The following is a 19918-nucleotide window of genomic DNA, read 5'->3' as shown; positions in this document are numbered from 1 at the left end:
GGTATTGAGCTACAATATGATTATAAACGTCAAGGTTTTTGAACGTATCGACAAAAACAAAGATGGTAAAATTTCATGGGACGAGTCCTCTCAATAAATCCGTGTTTTCTCTCCTTTGATGACGTCTAAAGAAATCGATGAGATGTTCAAAGAGCTTGATGCTGATGGTGACGCTCAAATCGACATCACAGAATATGCCAAGTGCTTTGCTAGCAAAGATAAGGAGGAGGAAGAAGCTGATCTGAAAGGCGCTTTTGATCTGTTTGACATTGATGGTGATGGTAAGATTTCACCGGGTGAGCTTCATGTTGTGTTGAAGCGTCTTGGAAACAATAAGTGTTGGTTATTAAGGTTGTAACCCGTAAAATTGTGAATTATATACTTGGATAATGATTGAATCACCGTGTTTTTCTTAAAAAGTATTTCGACCATATTCCAAACTTTGGGTTACACGAAATCCCTTTGTAGGATAAGACAATCAAAATCTCACTTTTGTTATACGCTAAAATACAAAAGAAACAAATAGAACTTTTGTGTTTATATATGTTTCTTCGAAGTTTTTATGATATTTGAACAATGAATCTTTTTCTCTCTCTCTTTCTTGTCTAACTTTCCAAACTTTGATGTTATCTCTTGCACCGATACACCAACATCTACTTAATGCATAATGTAACATCGAGTTTTTTTTTTGTTCTTTTGCCAATCCTACCAATACTTATAAATAAAAGAAAAACCTATTTTGCATATTTCCAAAGAATATATTTTCAACTTAGTGTAAGCAAAGCAAAGAAGAATCAAAACTAAATTGTATTTCTTAATTTTCTTTTGTTCGTTTTATTCATTAATATAATTCGTTTGTATTATTTAAATTGTAATTCAAGTTTTGTAGTGCAAATTAAACCAAGGAGCAATACCAAAAAAAAAAATCAAACGAATAAGTATGTGGTCTGTCAAATACTAACTAGGCCATTGAAGTGGTATTTAAAAGGGTCTAAACAAAATAAATTGAATACTTGATTAAAAAACGTTTACAAACACTTAAAATAGATTACATCACTTGTTCACACACCAAGAACCCTTAACCCAACTTTGAAAACTCTGTAATCAAATCATTACAAACCAAAACCAAGTCAATCCTCTTCCAGCTTCCCCCAATTTCACCATAAAAATTAGAAAAAAACTGAAGAATAAAAGCTCTTCTAAGAGCAAAGTGGACAAAGAACCAAACCATTCTCATTACACACCAAACACTTAACAGTATTATTCTTCTTCTCCACATCCCTAACCTTGCAGCTTCCATTACAAACATCACACATCACAAACCTCATCCCACCGCACCCACAGCAGCAACCACCTCCCATCCTCTGTTTAGGCATACACTCAAGCAAAATTCCCAATCTACCCTCGTCCTCCAACCTCATCACTTCCTCAACGCTTCCTATCATCCTCCCCTTCACGAACACCGCCGGTATCTTCACCTGCCTCGTTCCCAAAATGCCCCTGATCTCCTCCTTGAAAACAGAGTGCATCGACACGTCTCTCTCCGAGAATCTAACCTCGTGTGAATCCAGCACCGATCTCACCTTATTGCAATCCTCGAACGTCTTCCTTATCCCTCGTAACGTCGTTGTGTAGACCACCACCGAGTCTTCTCCTCCCGGCGGGCATTTCTCCAGGAAACTCTCGAGGATCCTCTCCGATCCTCTGTTTTTTTCCTCTGTTTTTATCACCATCTTGATCTGCTCCTTCTCCTGAGAGAGCTCTCTCTCGTAAGAAGCTACGAGCTCCGGATCGAACGTTGGACTGAAACTCTTCCTCCTCTGCGTAGTAACCGCTAAAGGCTCTTCTGATTTGAGAGGGAAACTCAAACGCATCACGCCTCTCTTCGGAACCTGGTTCGGACTCTGTTTCTCTCCTCTGTTTTCTTTTCCTCTGAATCTCTTACTACTACCGTTCCTCTTCGGAGACTCCAGGCTCGACTTCGCCGGAGTCTTCCACGATCTCCCGAACACTCCGCGAGATTTGGGGCTAATCTTCGTCGGATCTTCGAGATCTTTCATAAGCTCCCATGTGTTGATTATCTCTGGATCATCTCTCTGTGCATTAGATCTCCTTGGTTCAAAGGTTTCGCCTTTAGTGAGTTCCTGTAACTTAGGAGAAGTCGTCTCTGCTCGTTGGTCGAGATCGAGATGACCGTAAGTAGTGGAAGTAAGAGAGACAATGTGATCGCCGCCGTTGTTGACTCGAATCTCTCTTACTAGTTTCTTCTTTACTAGCTTAGAAGAAACACAACCCATCTCTCTCTCGATTTTTTACTGAGGGAAGAAACAGAGATTGAAGTAGAGGAAGGGAGTTATTATTTCTGAATTTATTTACTTTCAAACGGTCATATTTTTTCGAACGGACATTGTGGAAGTGTTTTAAGTGGATCGATAGACTTTTGTCGGAAGACCCTGATCTTTATGTTTTGGTTTTTTTTTTGTAACACAACCCTTATCTTTATGTTTTATCTAGTTTTTACCGTATAACCTTTTCAAGTTACTAGCTAGCCCTCATTAAACTCCTATCTTATTTCATTTTGCCTCCTGAAAATATTTTTGTCTTCGAATTTTACCTGTAAAGCTTTTTATACCTTTTCTCTTTGCCTAGATTCCTGCAATTGCAGACTGCAACGGTCTATTATTGTACGTTAAGCGACCGTTAACGCTTTCCAATTGTTTTTAGCAATGTGCCAATGTGCATATGAATTTATATATTGAAATTATAATAGTTGACCACCCTTTTGTTTATCAATACTTTGGTTCGGAACTTGGGACTATAGCCACTTAATAATAAATATCTAAACATTAATCTAATAACCTAATTAAATTTATATTGTTGAAGCAAAAAAATTATGTGGAACAATATTTGAGAGACATTATATTAAGGGTAAAGGAGGTTATTCTATTTTCAAATTAAAATAATAGAAATCTAGACATACCCACTCACCATAGATTGCTCTTTAAATTAAAAAAGACTGAAATGATATCATGATAATATATAAAATCAATAGCATATCTAATTCATAATGCCATCATACAGAAAGGACCCGTCCTTAGCTAATGTATATTACTCTATTGAGAGCAAGAGAAACACTCTATTGAAGAAGGCCCGGGACGGATCGGGTATCCGGACAGTTTTAAGGCATCCGGATTCGGATTTTTATCTGGCGGATTCATAATTTTACTATCTTTATCCGGATCCGGGGTTTTCGGATATCCGGATGTCGGATATCCTTTTAAAAATTGTAATATCCGACGGATATCCGGATCCGGATTTGGATCCTTAAAATAAATAAAAAATAATATTAATATATATAAAATATTAAAAATAATTTAAAAATAAAAAAAATATATAATGTTTTTAATTATTTCTATGTATAATATTACAAAATTTACATACAATTTATATATACTATTATAAAAATGAAAATATATTAAATAAAATTAATTTTTATATATAGATATTATTATTTTTGAAATAGTTATTAATAAAACTTACGGATCCGGATATCCGGACTAAAAATAAAGATATCCGGATCCGAATCCGGCTTTGACGGATCCAACATTTTACTATCAGGATCCGGATTCGGCCCATCCGGATATTCGGATTTTCGGATCGGATCCAGATCGAATCTGAATCTCGAATAAAAGTCCTAGGCCTACTATTGAGGACAAGAATACTAAAAAAATAAAACATATAAACTATTTTCGCTCCATTTATATATAAAGATGATTGATTTAACGTGCGGTAGTAATAACAAGTAACTAGATCTCGATCTGCTCAACCGTGCGGATGTTTATTTTCATTTATTTTTATATAAACATTTTGTTTTTAATTCTACATTGGTATATATTACTTCATTCGTTTCAAAATGTTACATATTTTAGATTTTTCACACATTTTAGGAAAACATATTACATTTGTATAATTTTTTGTGATTATCTTTTTCCCATAATTTTAAGCCAATAAAATTTCAGTAAGTACAATTAAGTTTTTTGAAGTTTGCAATTAGTTGATAAAACATGCATATTGGAAATATAAAATATGTATCTTTTTGAAACAATTTTTTTCTCTAAAATATGGATTTTTTTAGGAACGGAGAGAGTATAATATATATATGAGGTGTGTCTATCACTTTTTAAAACATAATAATTTTATCGTATATTTTTTTTATTGAATTGGTTGTTTCCAGATTGCGTTTTTTTTTGGAAAAAATTGATAGTTATTTAGTTCCTATAATGTAGTAGACATATTATTTAGTTTTTATAATCTAGAAAATGAATTATTTAGATCTATAATAATGATAAGATTAGAAATTAAATGTAACATGATTTTCTAGTAATAGGTCTATTAGGTCTATTTTAAAAAAAATCACACATGAATCATTTCTCTTTTAGTATATAAGATTAACTAACATTATCCGTCCACAACAAGCAACTAAAGTGCAAAAGCCGACAATACAACCACTAACAACTAAACAAACAATTACAGGGAAAACATTTTGAAACTTCAGATTCGAATTTATGGATGATTAATTAACAAATTTTGTCAAAATCAATATACAAAAGGACACATGAAAAGAAACAAAAATAGCCATGCAAACTAAAGTTTAAACAAACGGACCACAAATGTGTTGGTGGGTGTAATCATATACTCGGACATCACATGATGCTACTCTCTCTAGTTCATTCTCCATCACACGAGTTTTTTAAAATTTATATTAACTGATTGAAAATTGTATAAAAGAATATCAACGCCTGGATAATCATGTCACAGTACATTTGGTTTATGTATAGGTACATTTCTTGATCATTAAACCCTACACTTACATATAACTGAGTTGAGTTGATTAACCGGAAGTACCTGAACCAAACAACATAAGTTTGCTTACCCATTCACGCATTCACTTTAAGTGAAGAAGATCCACTTTTAAGCAGCGTAAGTTTGCTTCAGATACTCTATGATTTCTGCACTCTCAAACATATTTACTCCAGTGTTTGGATCTTCCAGGCAAGGCACCTGTTTTTTACATAGAAAAACAAACAGATTTCTTCACATTTGACAACTTTCTCTATGTATATTATATTGTATAGACACATATGTATGTCTCTAGCCCACCTGAAAGTGACCAGCTTTCATAAGCAATTCCTGCCGTTTGGGGCTACCACGAGCACAACTGGTAAAGATTAACAAAAGACAGCTAATATCAACAAAAGACTATTGTTCCTTTGGTTTTGATTCTTTAAAACAAATAAAATAAAGCAGTAGATGGTGGCTGTTCTAAGAGTTTTTATGTTGTTGTTGTTGATATACCTGCGTTGAATGTGTGGTAACTCCAGTTCCACAAGAACTTCGCGTACAAGCTTGCAAAACGGAGAACCCTTCAGAGCAATTCAAAAAGAGATTGTTTGTTAAATAAGATTTTGTTTTTTGAAGATCGAAGAAAACTGATAAGGCCAAAACCTCGTATGCCCAGAATACAAGTGGCTTAGGTGGTAGTTTTGCTGGTGTGTACAAGTTACCCTGCATGGTAAAAACTCACGCATTTTGCTGGTGTCTTTGAGAATATATGCCAGATAATGCAAATAGAGATTCTTGTTACCTTTCCTAGACGACCAAGCGTTGCAAAGGCAGCTGTTATAGCCTACAACATCGACGTGGTTGATGATACTAATATTACTCTTGAATTTCGAAGCAATAGGAAAATAATCGGCAAATTGTGCAAAGAAACTAACCGTTAAAGGACCAAGTGACAGACTTAAAGGAACTGTTCCATCTCCTGAAAAAGTTTAACCAAACATTAGAGAAAAAAAACATTAGTACTTGAATAGTAATAATAATGAAAAGATGATAATATTGTCAAAAAGCCATTGGGAAGCAGAAACCAACCATATTTCTCGGACAGATATTTGATGATTCCATCTGATTCATACATGGACACTCCCGTATTTGGATCAACCTATAATTAAAAGAGAACATCGTATAATTAAACACTGAACATTAAAAAATCACTTTTACTGAGTAAAGTGGTGTCAAGACAACACATATAAGTTTCTGTTTATGCCATAAGTTTAAACAGTGAAAATGAATTCTAAGATTTTTCAAGAGTTCATAAGCAAAAAAGAGACTTATGTTTTCATAAATGTCTTCTTGAACCACATCATGAATTCAACTCAAAGCAAAGAAGGACATAACAGGGCAAAGACAACTACTTTCAATGATGGCTTTGGTGGGAAAATGAAAAAAATCTTAGGATAAAGAAGGCAAACCATGTAAGGAAACTGTTGTTTGCCACCCATCTGGTTAACCATAGGGCGGAAATTGGGACTCCCTCTTGGGCAAGGAAAGTAGAGAATATCAAGATCCAACACTGTAACCATTTCCCTAACCTGCAACCTCTCAACATTAGTAGACTTACCCTAAGTTGTTGCAATACATCAAGAATATAATGATTCATGGTACCAAGCAAAAGTTTTAAGTAAAACCAAATCTTCAGAATTTTAGGCTAATAACACCGATTAAGTAGAAGAAGATAGTGTCACTGTTACCTTACGGCAAAAGGGACAGCTTTAATTCGAATACCGGAAACAGATGAAAAATAAAATATTCATTCAATAACCAAGAGATAATAGAAGCCAAAACAGTCTAAATGAATAAACTAAACACAACACATACAATCATCAATAGAGCATATACATACATACCCTTCAAACTCATATATCTCAATGGGTTTCTCAGGACGAGGCCCAAGCTTTGAGGTTTCCTTCACCGTGATCCCTACACATAGCATCAACCAACATTTAAGATAACCATCACAAGCCCATCTGAATAAAAAAGTCCACAGCTTTAACTAGAAGAAGAGAAACAGAGAGTGATAGAAAGGTTGGAACTTTGATCACGATTACCCCCAATTCGCAACGCATACTGATCAGCTGGAATCGCATCCTTAGACACGAAAGAAGCAGAGTACCTGCTCAGATCAAATCATCTGAAACCATCACTCATTTCAAGAGAGAAAAGGAAACAACTTCTTTACCCAGAAACGAAAACGCCAGTGCCGAGTCGGAGAAGCACTCCGATTGCAGCACCCAGTACATCTAAGAGCTTTCCCGGTTTAACGGCGAAGCGTTTCGGCTCGGGAGGCTTGAAACCGGGAGGAGCAGTGAACACAGCGTCGCTGGATTTGGATTTGGTGGACGCTGAGACAGAGTCGGAAGGTTTGGAGGAGGCTTTGACCATGACTAGGGGGGTTTTTCGGATTGATCTGCTGCTTCGAGAAGAAGAAACGGGAAGGAAAATCGAAGGTTGAGGGAGGAGGACACTGTTCGCAAGCATCCCCGCCATCGATTCGATTCTCTCTTCTCGCTGATGAACTTGAGGGATGTGATGTCGTTACTGCTGCGAGTTCTGATCTTAACAATTAATGGGCCTATCTTTGGGCCTTAAGCCTACTGAGATCGTCCCTAACAATTAATGGGCCTATCTTTAGATATCTTCATATTTATTTATTAATATCTGATAGATAAGTATAAAATTTGAAATAACTAATATATTTAAATATATAATTGTGATTTAGACGTAAATGAATTGGATTCAGATCTGGTTATTTGAATATTAAAATTGTAGATACATCTGAGTCTTAATCGGTTTTAGTTTGTGTTTAATATTACTTTCAAATCATGTTCGGTTCGTTCGGTTCTTCGGATCCAAATATTTTACCTATATATACTTTCTTCCATTAATATAAAGCAAAATAAAATAAAATGTATAACAAATATTCTGAGGTTATTTCACATACATAATTATCTGACCATATTTTAAAAATATTAATCAAAATGGTTGGACATCGTGTCAATATTGTTGAACATATTGTAAAATTTACGTGATATATAACTAATAGCGTGTACTTTTTTATTTAAAAAAATCTTGGTAAATATAATAAAAACACGATACAATCGAGTGAAAAATCTGTTTTTAATCGATTTCGCAAATTTTCTTTTTTCTCTTAAAGCTTTTTTGATTTCTTATTTTTTTCAGCAATCTAATTATGTTTCTAATTCTTGGTATAATATGAAAATTCTGTAAATAAAATCAATATTTGGCTAAATTAGAGATCTGTGTGGTATTTTTCACCTCAGTTTTCTTAATTCATAAATAATCACAATTATTTGTTGTATTCGTGTACATAAGCCTCAATCATGACCAAGTTCGGAAAGGTACGGAACTTTCGATTTCTAAAAACTTTTTCATTCCAGCATTTTAACTGATGTGAATTTTAATGATTTTGTTATTTCTTTCTTTCAAGAATGATATTATTCAACACATAAATAACTTCAATTCACGCTGTAAAAAAAAAACTTCAATTCACTAATACAAATGTTAAGATGCATGAACTAAAAATGAACTGATTAAGAAAATTATTACGTGAATACATTATGTTGTACGATTAATATTTGAGAAGCATTCTCCTTATGACACGTTAGGTTCTTTTTTTTGAAAAAAAAAATCTCCATGATGCCACTTCACATGACACTTCACAGTAGCAAACTTGTGAATACAATTTTTTTAAAAAGGTTTCTTTTTAGAAGTGCATCTCTTTTAATGTACAGGAGATTATGTATCTATTATGTATAGTCTTATTTCGGAAGAAAATTATATAAAATCCAACTTTTCTGAAGTATGTGAAGTAAAAAAAGAAGTAATTTTTTTTAAATTTGGTCAAAGATATAAATTAAAGTTATTTCCATTACAAAAGTGACCAAAATCGTATATAAATACGTTTCTAATCACCCTCACAATGAAAGAAAGCTTAGAAATGGAGAAAATTACAATCATTTTCGTTGTTCTTCTCCTAATCTCTTCATGTAAGTATTCCACAACTTTGTCATTTCTTTTCAGGCGTTAAATAATTAAATATATATGTGAAAATTTGTACATGTTTATTTAATCTAGATTTGCCTTTTAGTTGCAATATTATATTAATCGAACAACTACCAGAGAAAAATGATGAAATTTGTAACTGTTTTAGGTGCAATTTTTATACTACATCAAAAAGTGAATTATGAAAATTAAGCAAGAAATTAAGGGAAGAACATTGAAATGATTATTACTAGTTACAATTTGTTTTTCTTCTTCACCTCCCTCTCCTTTAACTTAATAGAGGTACACAATCATCTGGTTTGGTTTGACTTAAATTTAATTCTTGGTACAAAGGCATGATAATGAGGAGTGAAGGTCAATCTCGATGTAACAAAGTTGAGGACTGTGATCCTCGTGGTTGCAAGGGCAGCAGAGTATATTCAGGTGTAATATGTCAAAACCACATGTGTACTTGTGACCATGGTTCTTTTATTGGCGGTAATTGTAAAGGAGATGGTGACTGTATTCCTGATGGGTGTCCACCAAAGAATCAAGTAAAATGCAAGATTGGCCACTGCACTTGTGTCCCAAAGTTGATTTAGTGGTCTACAATGACTGGAATAGTTCTAGATGTATGTCTTTAATTATCTACAAAAAATTGTAGTAATCCAACTAATAAAAAAAAGAAATCTAAAGATGAGATAAAATTATAAGAATCAATTTGTTTATTTAATGATTCATGCAGGCATTGGCATAATCGTATAATCAACTACGTGTGTGAAGGTACGAACTAGTGTTTTGGTTGCGATAGCCAAATTGTTATAGTTTTTGAAAAAAATGAAACAACTTTACTACATAAACTAATTTTTAGACTTACAATTAATCTTGATTTTAAACATAAGTTCTCATTAAAATAACTTAATTTTATTATAGATTTTTATGTAATAACATCTCTTGGTAAATAATGACAACATTTTTAGTAAAGAAAAAATAAATATATGGGTCAGACTTTATGGCCCCATTTATACACAAACCTAAGGGCACTGGTTGGATTATGACGCATACAGCCATACTCCGCCGTCTTGCACTTGGCATAAACACACATTTAGGCTTTCTACTCCCACACATGTCATGTATGAAACTCCCAGTCCCAATAAAAATGTTGTATATCTTCATTAAGATATAGGCTTCGAACTATTAATGGGCCTATATTTGTGTTCACGCCTTCTGAGATCGTCTCTAACGAAAAAGAGGTCTTTGGACGGCGCCTACCAAGTACCAACAACAGAGGACTACTCACGTGACGTAAGTAGATTTGGTGGAGGGTAGCACGTGAGCCGACCAAAAGCATGGGAACTCAAGACTGAGAAATCTAAATTCCTTTTTCCTTCGTCACTTGGGATCACGAAAGGGCTCTTTGTATTTTTCCAAAGAGAATGAAAAAAGAATCTCTGATTCTTTAGTGACATGTTTATGTTTAGCGCTTTTGGTTAAAGTTTTCCAAAAATAATTCCAGCCATTGAGATACCGTAAACAATTTTTTTCTGCCACCACCACTATAACACAGGAAACGTACTCGATGCCTTGAGCAAAATTCAATGGCATGCTTATTTTATCAAGTTTATAACGTTAAGCTATGGTTAATTGTCACACTAATTATAAGCGTTTGATGTCTATACTTTGAATGATAATTTTTTGTTTTCATGTAACATAACATTTTACCATTCTATATTCCAAAATAATTTCTTAACTAGATAAGTTCAACAAGAGAGCTGGTTTGGAATGTGATCTTTAGGTAGAACTAACTCCCTATGACTCATATAATTTATTAGATGAAATTTTTTTATTGTGGAAAACGTATAGTTTTTTGGTTTCTAATTCCTTATATACAACAAATTTGTATATCCGTCATTATGAGAAAGCCCTACAATATGCTAGAACATACATTATCATGTCAATACCGCATTATTTTACTGTGTGCGTTTATTGCTAATCGACAGTTGACCTTGAACATTACTAGTAATACATAAGATGAAAGTGAATCCACTTTGGCACAAACATTTGATAGTTCTTATACTCCCAGTACCCACTGACCCACACCCACCCATCACGTATATACCATTTAAATGGTTTGCGTTGACCACAAATTTACTTCTCATCCTCTAGTTTTACCTCTACTCATTTCTACCGTATTTCTGAGAGACGAATATTATATCATGTTCTAAAAAAAAATACAAGACACAAATATCAATTGATATCCTTAATTCGATACGAAAGTTGGAATATTATTTCATGTTTTTCGATAATAAAAAAATACCAAGACACACAAATATCAATTGATATCCTTAATTCGATACGATAGTTAGATTACTACGAATTTAGAGGGTAAAATTAAATACGGACATGCAACAATATATAGACAAACATAATTATGTATAAATTAATTATGGTTCAATGGTTGAAATTGTAACATGTAGATTCAGTGTCCAAGTGTGTTCATCATCGTTATAGTCTTATTTTTGGCTGACATCTTTTGTTACACATGAGGTCATGATGAAAAAGAAAATTAACACCCGAACATTTTATCAAATACAGTACAACTTGGGATCACATTGCTAAACATATACATTAGCTGCGATACCATAATCTTGTATTTGTGGACCACCAACCGAAATATGTTTTCATAAAGAAGGAAAAATCACATAGAGGATACATAGAACAATGAACAAAATGCACCACCCCGACCACACCACCCTACCCACCATAAAAGTAACAAAAAGGAAAAGATGGAAGAATCAAACCGGGGTCTACCTGATATGGCACTAACCGCCAACCGGGGGCACTAAACGAAAACTCAAAAACTCTTATAAATATACAAACACAAATCTCCAAGCAAACAACAACAAACACAAAATAAAAAAGTGCAAAGAAAGAAGAAGAAGATGGGAAACTGTTTAGTAATGGAGAAGAAATTGATAAAGATAGTGAGAAATGATGGGAAGGTACTTGAATATAGAAAACCCATTTGTGTTCATCACATCCTTACTCAGTTCTCTGGCCATTCTGTCTTCGACAACAATACTAGTTGTCATCTTCCGCCTGATGCTATGCTTCTCTCTGGTCGTCTCTACTACCTCCTACCAACAACAATAAACAAGAAAAAGACCAAGAAAGTGACGTTTGCTGATCCTGAGGTGAAACAAGAAGAAAGATTACCAAGTGAAGAAGATGAACAACATCATGGTGATACTGATGAAAGCAAGAGCAACAGAGATGACAACAAAAGCGTGAGTGTTGTGAGAATGAAGATCGTTGTGCGTAAGCAAGAGTTGGAGAAGCTGCTTCAAGGAGGCTCGGTCCATGAGATGATGTACAAGACTCTTGAGAAACAAGTTTTGCATACTGATGATGATGATGATAATCTTGAATGTAATGGAGGGTGGAGACCTGTGTTAGATAGCATACCTGAATCTGAATACTAAGAAGAATATAACAGATAGATCATAGATATATTATACAAGAAAAGTCTTGAGTTTGTTCAAAGGACAAAATTGTTTGGGTTTTGGTTGTATATAAACTTTAACGCTATGTTATAAACTAGCCCTTGATGATAAAACTTTAATATTTGTTTAGAAGATAAGAGCTGGGATATTTGCTGTTACCGTATGCTCTTGCATTACACGTTCAATAACTTAACAAATCGTTTGTTCATCCTAATTTTAAAACAGTAATGGAATGTCTATAATTAGAAATGACACGAATATTTCCCAATCAGCGTTTGCTTGATCCCACATTAGTAATTTGTTGTAAAACGCAGCGTTTAGAGAAGAAAACAAAAAAAAAAACTCGGCGTCCATATAAAAGAATCTGTCAGTTTTCTTAAACTACATGTTGTTTGGCCTATTCAAACGACAACACTATGCTGTTTTCTCGCGTAAATCTTATTTTTCTTGTCGTCTCTCTCTCACGTTGATCCAAAAAAGTGCTGAAGAACAGAACAAACAAAAAAAAAGAACAGAACAAACAAAAAAAAAGAACAGAACAGAAAAAAAAAAAAAAAAAGAAGCTGTCGTGACTCGTGATCTGCCATATCTCGGCAGTGTCCGAGCTTGCGTCAGCCTCACCATTATCTCTCTCTCTTATCTCGTCGCGATTCCTTATGCAATCCATGATTTAATTATTCTTTCTCTCTCTTTCCCTCCTCTGTTTCTGATTGCTTCTCTGTTCCCAAGTAAAGTCCTCTGTTTTACGTTTCCTCTTGCTTCTCGATTCAGGTAATTTCGTTATTTTCTGGGTTCATGATCTCGTCTTCATAGATTCATTGATATTCAAAATCTGGGTAAACAAAAAAGTTTCAGACTTGATTTAAGATTCCAATAATACTCTGTTTCTGTCGACACTCTGTTTCTCTTCATCGTCAAGTTTCTGACTTTTGTTACATTTGCAGTTTCTAATGGATCATATAAGCAACGAAGCCAATGTAGATCCCTTCTCAATCGGACCAACATCCATCATTGGTCGAACCATCGCCTTCAGAGTCTTGTTCTGCAAGTCAATAACACAGCTCAGACGCGATCTCTTTCGCTTCTTCCTCCATTGGTTCCGTACATTAAAGCTGGTTATTACACCCTTCGTGTCGTGGTTCCACCCCCGGCAAAACCCGCAAGGGATCTTAGCCGTCGTCACAGTCATCGCCTTCGCGCTAAAACGTTACACGAACGTGAAGATAAAGTCAGAGATGGCTTACCGAAGAAAGTTCTGGAGGAACATGATGCGCGCGGCTCTGACTTACGAGGAATGGTCTCACGCCGCTAAGATGCTGGAGAAGGAGACAACAACAACTTCGAAGACGTTAAACGAGTCTGATCTTTACGACGAAGAGCTGGTTAAGAACAAGCTCAACGAGCTTCTCCACCGTCGCCAAGAAGGTTCCCTCAGAGACATCATGTTCTGCATGAGAGCCGATCTCGTGAGGAACCTCGGTAACATGTGTAACTCTGAGCTTCACAAAGGAAGGCTCCAGGTTCCTAGGCTTATCAAAGAGTATATAGACGAGGTCTCTACTCAGCTGAGAATGGTTTGTAACAACTCTGACTCCTCAGAGGATCTTTCTTTAGATGAGAAGCTTTCTTTTATGCACGAGACGCGCCACGCCTTTGGTAGAACGGCTCTGCTTCTAAGCGGCGGTGCCTCTCTCGGGGCGTTTCACGTAGGAGTGGTCAAGACTCTTGTCAAGCACAAGCTCTTGCCTCGGATCATCGCTGGCTCCAGCGTCGGCTCGATAATCTGCTCGGTCGTTGCCTCGAGGTCCTGGCCCGAGCTGCAAGGCTTCTTCGAGAACTCTCTGCAGTCCTTACAGTTCTTTGACCAGCTCGGAGGCGTTTTCACGATCGTGAAACGCGTCATGACGCAAGGGGCGTTACACGATATCAGACAGCTGCAGTGCATGCTTAGGAGCCTCACGTGCAACCTCACGTTCCAAGAGGCTTATGATCTAACGGGGAGGATACTTGGGATAACGGTTTGCTCCCCGAGGAAGCACGAGCCGCCACGGTGTCTTAACTATTTGACTTCGCCTCATGTTGTTATATGGAGCGCGGTGACTGCTTCTTGCGCCTTTCCTGGTCTCTTTGAGGCTCAGGAGCTAATGGCTAAAGATAGAAGTGGAGAGATTGTGCCGTATCATCCGCCTTTTAACTTGGATCCGGAAGAAGGTACTGAACCGTCTGCACGCAGGTGGAGAGATGGTAGTTTGGAGGTTGATTTGCCGATGATGCAGCTTAAGGAGCTGTTTAATGTTAATCATTTTATTGTGAGTCAAGCTAATCCTCACATTGCTCCGTTACTGCGTATAAAGGATTTAGTTCGAGCTTATGGTGGTAGATTCGCTGCCAAGGTATGTATATGTCTCATACTTAACTCGGTTTTGTTCGGTCTTTGTTATAACTTATAACTAGGCATGGCCTTGGTTAACGTTCTAGAAATTTAGGAATTGTTCGGTGTTTACAAAATCCGGTTTGTTTTTTATTTGGTTATTTCAGTTAGTTTCGGATAGCAAACTAGAAACCAAAACTTTTTTTTGTTCATATTAGAGTTCTCAAAGCTATCCCGAAAACTAAGGGATTTAATTCGAGCTTATGGTGGTAGATTCGCTGCCAAGGTATGTATATATGTCTCATACTTAACTCGGTTTTGTTCGATCTTTGTTATAACTAGGCATAGGGATATCGTTCTGTTTTTTAGGTTCTAGAAGTTTAGAAACTGTTGGAATATTTACAAAATTCGGTTTGGTTTCTATTCAATTATTTTGGTTTGGTTCGGATAGAAAAGTTGGGGACCCTTAATCCCTCAAAAAATAGTTTTGTTCTTGCGAGTAATCTCGGATAATATAAGTTAAAACATACAATAATTCGGGTTTTTAAGTTTAAATATCGGATAATTCGGAATTTTGGATTAAAAAATATGAGATAATTTATATAAATTTTAATATTTTGGATAAAATAATATTCGGGTAATTCAGTTTATAAATAGTAATTTCAGGATATTTGGTTATTCATAAATTAAATATATTTATGTATATAATTTGTATTTTATAAAGTTTGTATATTCATTCGGCTCTAGACTCTCTGTTCCGATTTAGTTTTTGAATTTTTGGTTATTTCGAAATTAAATATAATTAACATTTTATGTATATAATTTATGTTTAAAAATATTAAATATCTATTCGGTTCTGTTTCAGTTTTTGGATTTTTGGTTATTTATGAAATTCGGTTCGGTTTTAGTCTTTTCAGTTCGGTACAGTTCTATTCTTCCAGATAAATGTGTCAATGATTAGTTATAACCGTTATACGTGTCTTGTCTTTGTAGCTTGCGCATCTAGTGGAGATGGAGGTTAAACATAGATGCAACCAGGTACTAGAGCTTGGCTTCCCACTCGGTGGACTCGCGAAGCTCTTTGCTCAAGAGTGGGAAGGTGATGTAACGGTTGTAGTGCCTGCTACTCTTGCTCAATACTCAAAGATCATACAAAACCCTACTCACGTGGAGCTTCAGAAAGCAGCTAACCAAGGAAGGAGGTGCACTTGGGAGAAGCTTTCAGCCATTAAAGCAAACTGTGGGATCGAGCTCGCGCTTGATGAGTGTGTAGCTGTCCTCAACCATATGCGTAGGCTCAAAAGAAGCGCCGAGAGAGCAGCTTCCTCTCATCACGGTTTGGCTTCAACAACTAGGTTCAATGCTTCTAAAAGAATCCCTTCTTGGAACGTTATAGCCAGAGAGAACTCTACTGGTTCTCTTGATGAACTAGTCGCCGACAGTAATCTCAGGAACCTGAGTGATAGTGAAACGGAGAGTGTGGATTTGAGTTCGTGGACAAGAACTGGTGGACCTTTGATGAGAACAGCTTCTGCTAATAAGTTCATTGATTTTGTTCAGAGTCTTGATGTTGACATTGCATTGACTAGAGGATTTAGTAGCAGCCCCAGTTCTCCAGCGGCAAACACTTCAAGCATAACAGTTACTGAAGGTGATTTTCTACAGCCTGAGAGAACGAGTAACGGTATTGTGTTGAACGTTGTTAGAAGAGAAGACTTGGGAATGTCTGTCGAGAACCAGAACACTGAGCTGCCGGAGAGTGTGCAGCTTGACATACCTGAGAAGGAGATGGATAATTGCTCTGAATCAGAACATGAAGTGGATGAATGATGAAGAATACCAACATAACGGCTCGGTTACTGTATCTTCAGACGATTCAGGTTTACAAGAACCGGTGTCTGGTATTTGAATGGAGTGTCACCTATTCATTTATTGTGTTGAAATATCTGTAGATTTCCGGAAAAAAGAATACTGAATAATCATGTTCAATTTATTTACATAATTTTAGCTTATGAGAAGTGAGTGATATATACTAGCTTGAATAAAATATTCTACAGTACTTAATTAGCGTTTTATGATTAGAACTTTTTGTTTACAGAGAACTGATATGTGGGCTTTGAGTAATAGAATTCTATGTTTGCAATAAAATTATATTTGTTTTGGTAGAAATCTTATTTCTGCTACCGAAATAAGTTTTTAGTTCTCATTTTACATGTTGATTATCTTTTGGTCAAAGATATTAGTCCGTTGAAATTATGTTACTCCGTCAATTAAGTTACCAATTATATTGATTTAATCAATATCCGTATCAAGTTAGCTTATAGTGTAGGATATGAACAATTTGATCAATATCCGTTTCAATATATATAACCAAATATATTTATTTGATCAATATCTGTTTCCAACTTTCCATAAGTATCTTAAAATCAGATCAATACCTTCTTAAGATTTGATCAATATCATTGAAAAACTTTCTTTACAAAGATGACCAAAACCTTATATAAACACGCCACTCCAGAATTAAATAAAAGAGAACTTTGAAGAAGAAATAGAATGGAAAAAATAACAATCATTTTCGTCGTTCTTCTCCTAATTTCTTCGTGTAAGTTTTCTAAAACTTTGTCATTTCTTTACGGGTGTTTTATACTTTAATTATATATATATATATATATATATACATATAACATAAATGTCTGTTTCTATAATTTCAGTTGCAATATTCTATTGATCCAAGATAGTATTTCTTCTTAGAAACCATGACATGAGAAAATTGACGAAATTGTGAATATTTTAGATAGTATACTATACTTAACAAAAAGTGGTATCTATGAAAATTGAGCAAGAAGCTAATAAGAGAAGAACAAAGAAAATGAGTATTACTAGTTACATTTTTCTTTTCTTTTCCAGTCCACCTTCCTTTAATAAAACATAGGTACACCAAAAATTTGCCCTAGTAGTTCAGGTCTCTTATTCATAATGACAAACTTAACTGATAACAATCATCTGGTTTAATCTGATTTGAATTTGATATTGGTTTTGGTTTAAAAACACAGGCATAATGAAGAGTGAAGGTGGATTTCAATGTAACAAACTTGAAGACTGTGATCCTCGTGGTTGCAGAGTATATAGTCACCTAGTATGTAAAAACCGCAAGTGTACTTGTGGCCAGGGTGCTCTTATTGGCGACTTATGTACAGGAGTCCGTGACTGTGTTCGTAATGGATGCCCACCAAACAATCACGTTATTTGTAATCGTCATGCTGGCGTTTATGAGGGCGTTTGCCTTTGTATCCCAATTCCCAAATTGATTTATTTGTCCGGAACCTAATGATACGATGGTTTTAAATGTAGAAATTTTTACTTTCTAAGACACATTATGACTTATGAATTACACATATAGACACATTCCGCTGGTAAAACACTTTATGGATGTGTATTGTCCTTCATGTCCTCAAACTAGACCAACTATCTCATCTAATTAATTAAAAGACTATTTCTTATTATTGAAAAATCACGAGTCACATATTCTCTCTCCATTCTTGATTTCAAAACTTAGATCCACTTTCTCTTTCCCAAATTCCCAACCCTAATTTCGAATCTCTCCCATTCTTCCTTCATCGTTCGTCGAAGCACACCATGAACCCAGATTTTTCGATGCTTGTTTTGTTTCCATGATTCCCTCTCCAGCTTTCTACCCAGGCCATCTTCCTCCGCTTCCCGATAATTATTAGAAAACCCTTTTAATATCTTCAACAAACCCTTTTAATAGATAAAGGTTGTTCAGGTGCAAAGTACGCTTGCTGTTTAATGTGTTAAAGTTTGAGTCTTCGTCGGAGAATTTTAGGTTTAGAACTAAAAGATTAAAACTTTGGTCTAAACATCTTTTCATCTCTTCTGGGTTTTTGTTTGGAGGTTAGAGTGATGGAACGACTTTTTCTGTTCTGAAGAGAACATGGGCGGTAAGGTACATTTTTTGGATAAATTTTCATGTTTTAGCGACTCACTATGTTTGTAGTTGTATTTTCTATTGCATTCACAAATCAAAATTTATTTTTCCGTGTACAAAACTTTTTTTGGATCAAACTCCTTGTACACAAAAAAAACTTCATACATATAAATTGTAGGTTTGGAAAAGGCTAAAAAAATAAATAGATTGATAAAACTCTTAAAATGTTTGATATGAACTCGTCCACAAAAAAAGAATATGAAACATTATTTTAAAATTTTAGAAGAAAATAAATATGTTCTTTCGAAAACCCGTCCACAAAATTTTACATTTCTCCTCCTAGCTGTAGCTCGTTCCAGTTTCAAAAAAGCAGATAAACCATGAATTTATTATCAAAACCTACTTCTTTTACACACAAAAGCTCATCACCCTTAGATCTATTGACATCCAACGGCTCTCAACGGTTCCTCTTTTCTACACACTCCAGAAAACTAATTTATATTATGTTTGGTCCCCACAAACCAGTTAGAATTAAAAATTAATAAAACTCTAACGATAGTCATGTTTCGGTTCAGCCAGCGAAGGGTAGCATAGTCCATAATGTGATGAGTCATGAGAGAAAGTGTCCCTCCAGCAAGTTGTGTCTGAGTGTGTTAAAAAAGATAAAAAAGTGTCCCAAAATGTTATCAACTCTTAAACGTATGTATTAACTATATAATAGGATTTATTTGTCCGGTACCTAATGATACGATGGTTTTAAATGTATGTATTAATTATATAGGAAGAAGTCCAACATAGTTCAAAATCCATCAATGCATGTGAGATGTAACATCTGTGGACGTGTCAGTGTTAAAATAATTTTCTTTTGCCTTTAGAGAGGGTTAATTGTTTTTAGGCTCCGAATGTTCCAACCGCCCACACCGTACCATACTTAACAATAATAAAAACCTTTACATATACTGCTAAATATTTTTCTTACTATTACAACTGCACGTTCCGCATGTTTCAATTCGGACCTTAGTTTTTTTCAAAAAAAAAAGTAATACGTGTTTTTAAAGAAAACGAATAATAAATACATATTGTATTTTAAATAAGATCCGCATGATATGCAGTAAATTAAAATCATAAATTATTTAATTTTAAATTGATAATTTACATAATTATAATTCATATTATTAAAATTAAGATTTATTTGTA

The 19918-nt window shown here is 34.9% G+C and overlaps 5 protein-coding genes across 5 annotated transcripts; 3 read left to right on the top strand and 2 right to left on the bottom strand.

Annotated features, from left to right (window-relative positions):
• Positions 1–998: 998 nt before the first annotated feature.
• On the bottom strand, positions 999–2529 carry LOC106320617 (uncharacterized protein At5g39865-like). Its single transcript, XM_013758996.1, has one exon. The coding sequence runs from the start codon at positions 2295–2297 to the stop codon at positions 1200–1202; it is 1098 nt and encodes a 365-aa protein (XP_013614450.1). The 5' UTR covers positions 2298–2529; the 3' UTR covers positions 999–1199.
• Positions 2530–4770: 2241 nt separating this feature from the next.
• Positions 4771–7424, bottom strand: LOC106320613. The gene is made up of 12 exons (XM_013758991.1): positions 7079–7424; positions 6948–7012; positions 6747–6819; positions 6591–6609; positions 6312–6431; positions 5932–6001; positions 5778–5821; positions 5645–5686; positions 5506–5565; positions 5356–5423; positions 5161–5218; positions 4771–5061 (listed from the first exon to the last, which is right to left on the bottom strand). The coding sequence occupies exons 1-12, from the start codon at positions 7384–7386 to the stop codon at positions 4972–4974; spliced, it is 1017 nt and encodes a 338-aa protein (XP_013614445.1). The 5' UTR covers positions 7387–7424; the 3' UTR covers positions 4771–4971.
• Positions 7425–8839: 1415 nt separating this feature from the next.
• Positions 8840–9541, top strand: LOC106320616 (defensin-like protein 301). Its single transcript, XM_013758995.1, has 2 exons — positions 8840–8906; positions 9256–9541. Exons 1-2 carry the CDS (start codon positions 8840–8842, stop codon positions 9501–9503), a joined length of 315 nt encoding a protein of 104 aa, XP_013614449.1. The 3' UTR covers positions 9504–9541.
• Positions 9542–11824: 2283 nt separating this feature from the next.
• On the top strand, positions 11825–12402 carry LOC106320615. The gene has a single exon (XM_013758993.1). It carries the CDS (start codon positions 11844–11846, stop codon positions 12381–12383), a length of 540 nt encoding a protein of 179 aa, XP_013614447.1. The 5' UTR covers positions 11825–11843; the 3' UTR covers positions 12384–12402.
• A 553-nt stretch (positions 12403–12955) lies between these two features.
• Positions 12956–16772, top strand: LOC106320614 (triacylglycerol lipase SDP1-like). Its single transcript, XM_013758992.1, has 3 exons — positions 12956–13175; positions 13349–14797; positions 15769–16772. Exons 2-3 carry the CDS (start codon positions 13355–13357, stop codon positions 16603–16605), a joined length of 2280 nt encoding a protein of 759 aa, XP_013614446.1. The 5' UTR covers positions 12956–13175; positions 13349–13354; the 3' UTR covers positions 16606–16772.
• Positions 16773–19918: the final 3146 nt, after the last annotated feature.

The sequence above is a fragment of the Brassica oleracea genome, unplaced genomic scaffold (genome assembly GCF_000695525.1).
Source record: "Brassica oleracea var. oleracea cultivar TO1000 unplaced genomic scaffold, BOL UnpScaffold00983, whole genome shotgun sequence".
NCBI classification, from domain to species: Eukaryota; Viridiplantae; Streptophyta; class Magnoliopsida; order Brassicales; family Brassicaceae; genus Brassica; species Brassica oleracea.
Note: the sequence above shows the minus strand (reverse complement) of the source record. Positions and strands in the feature narration are given on the sequence as shown.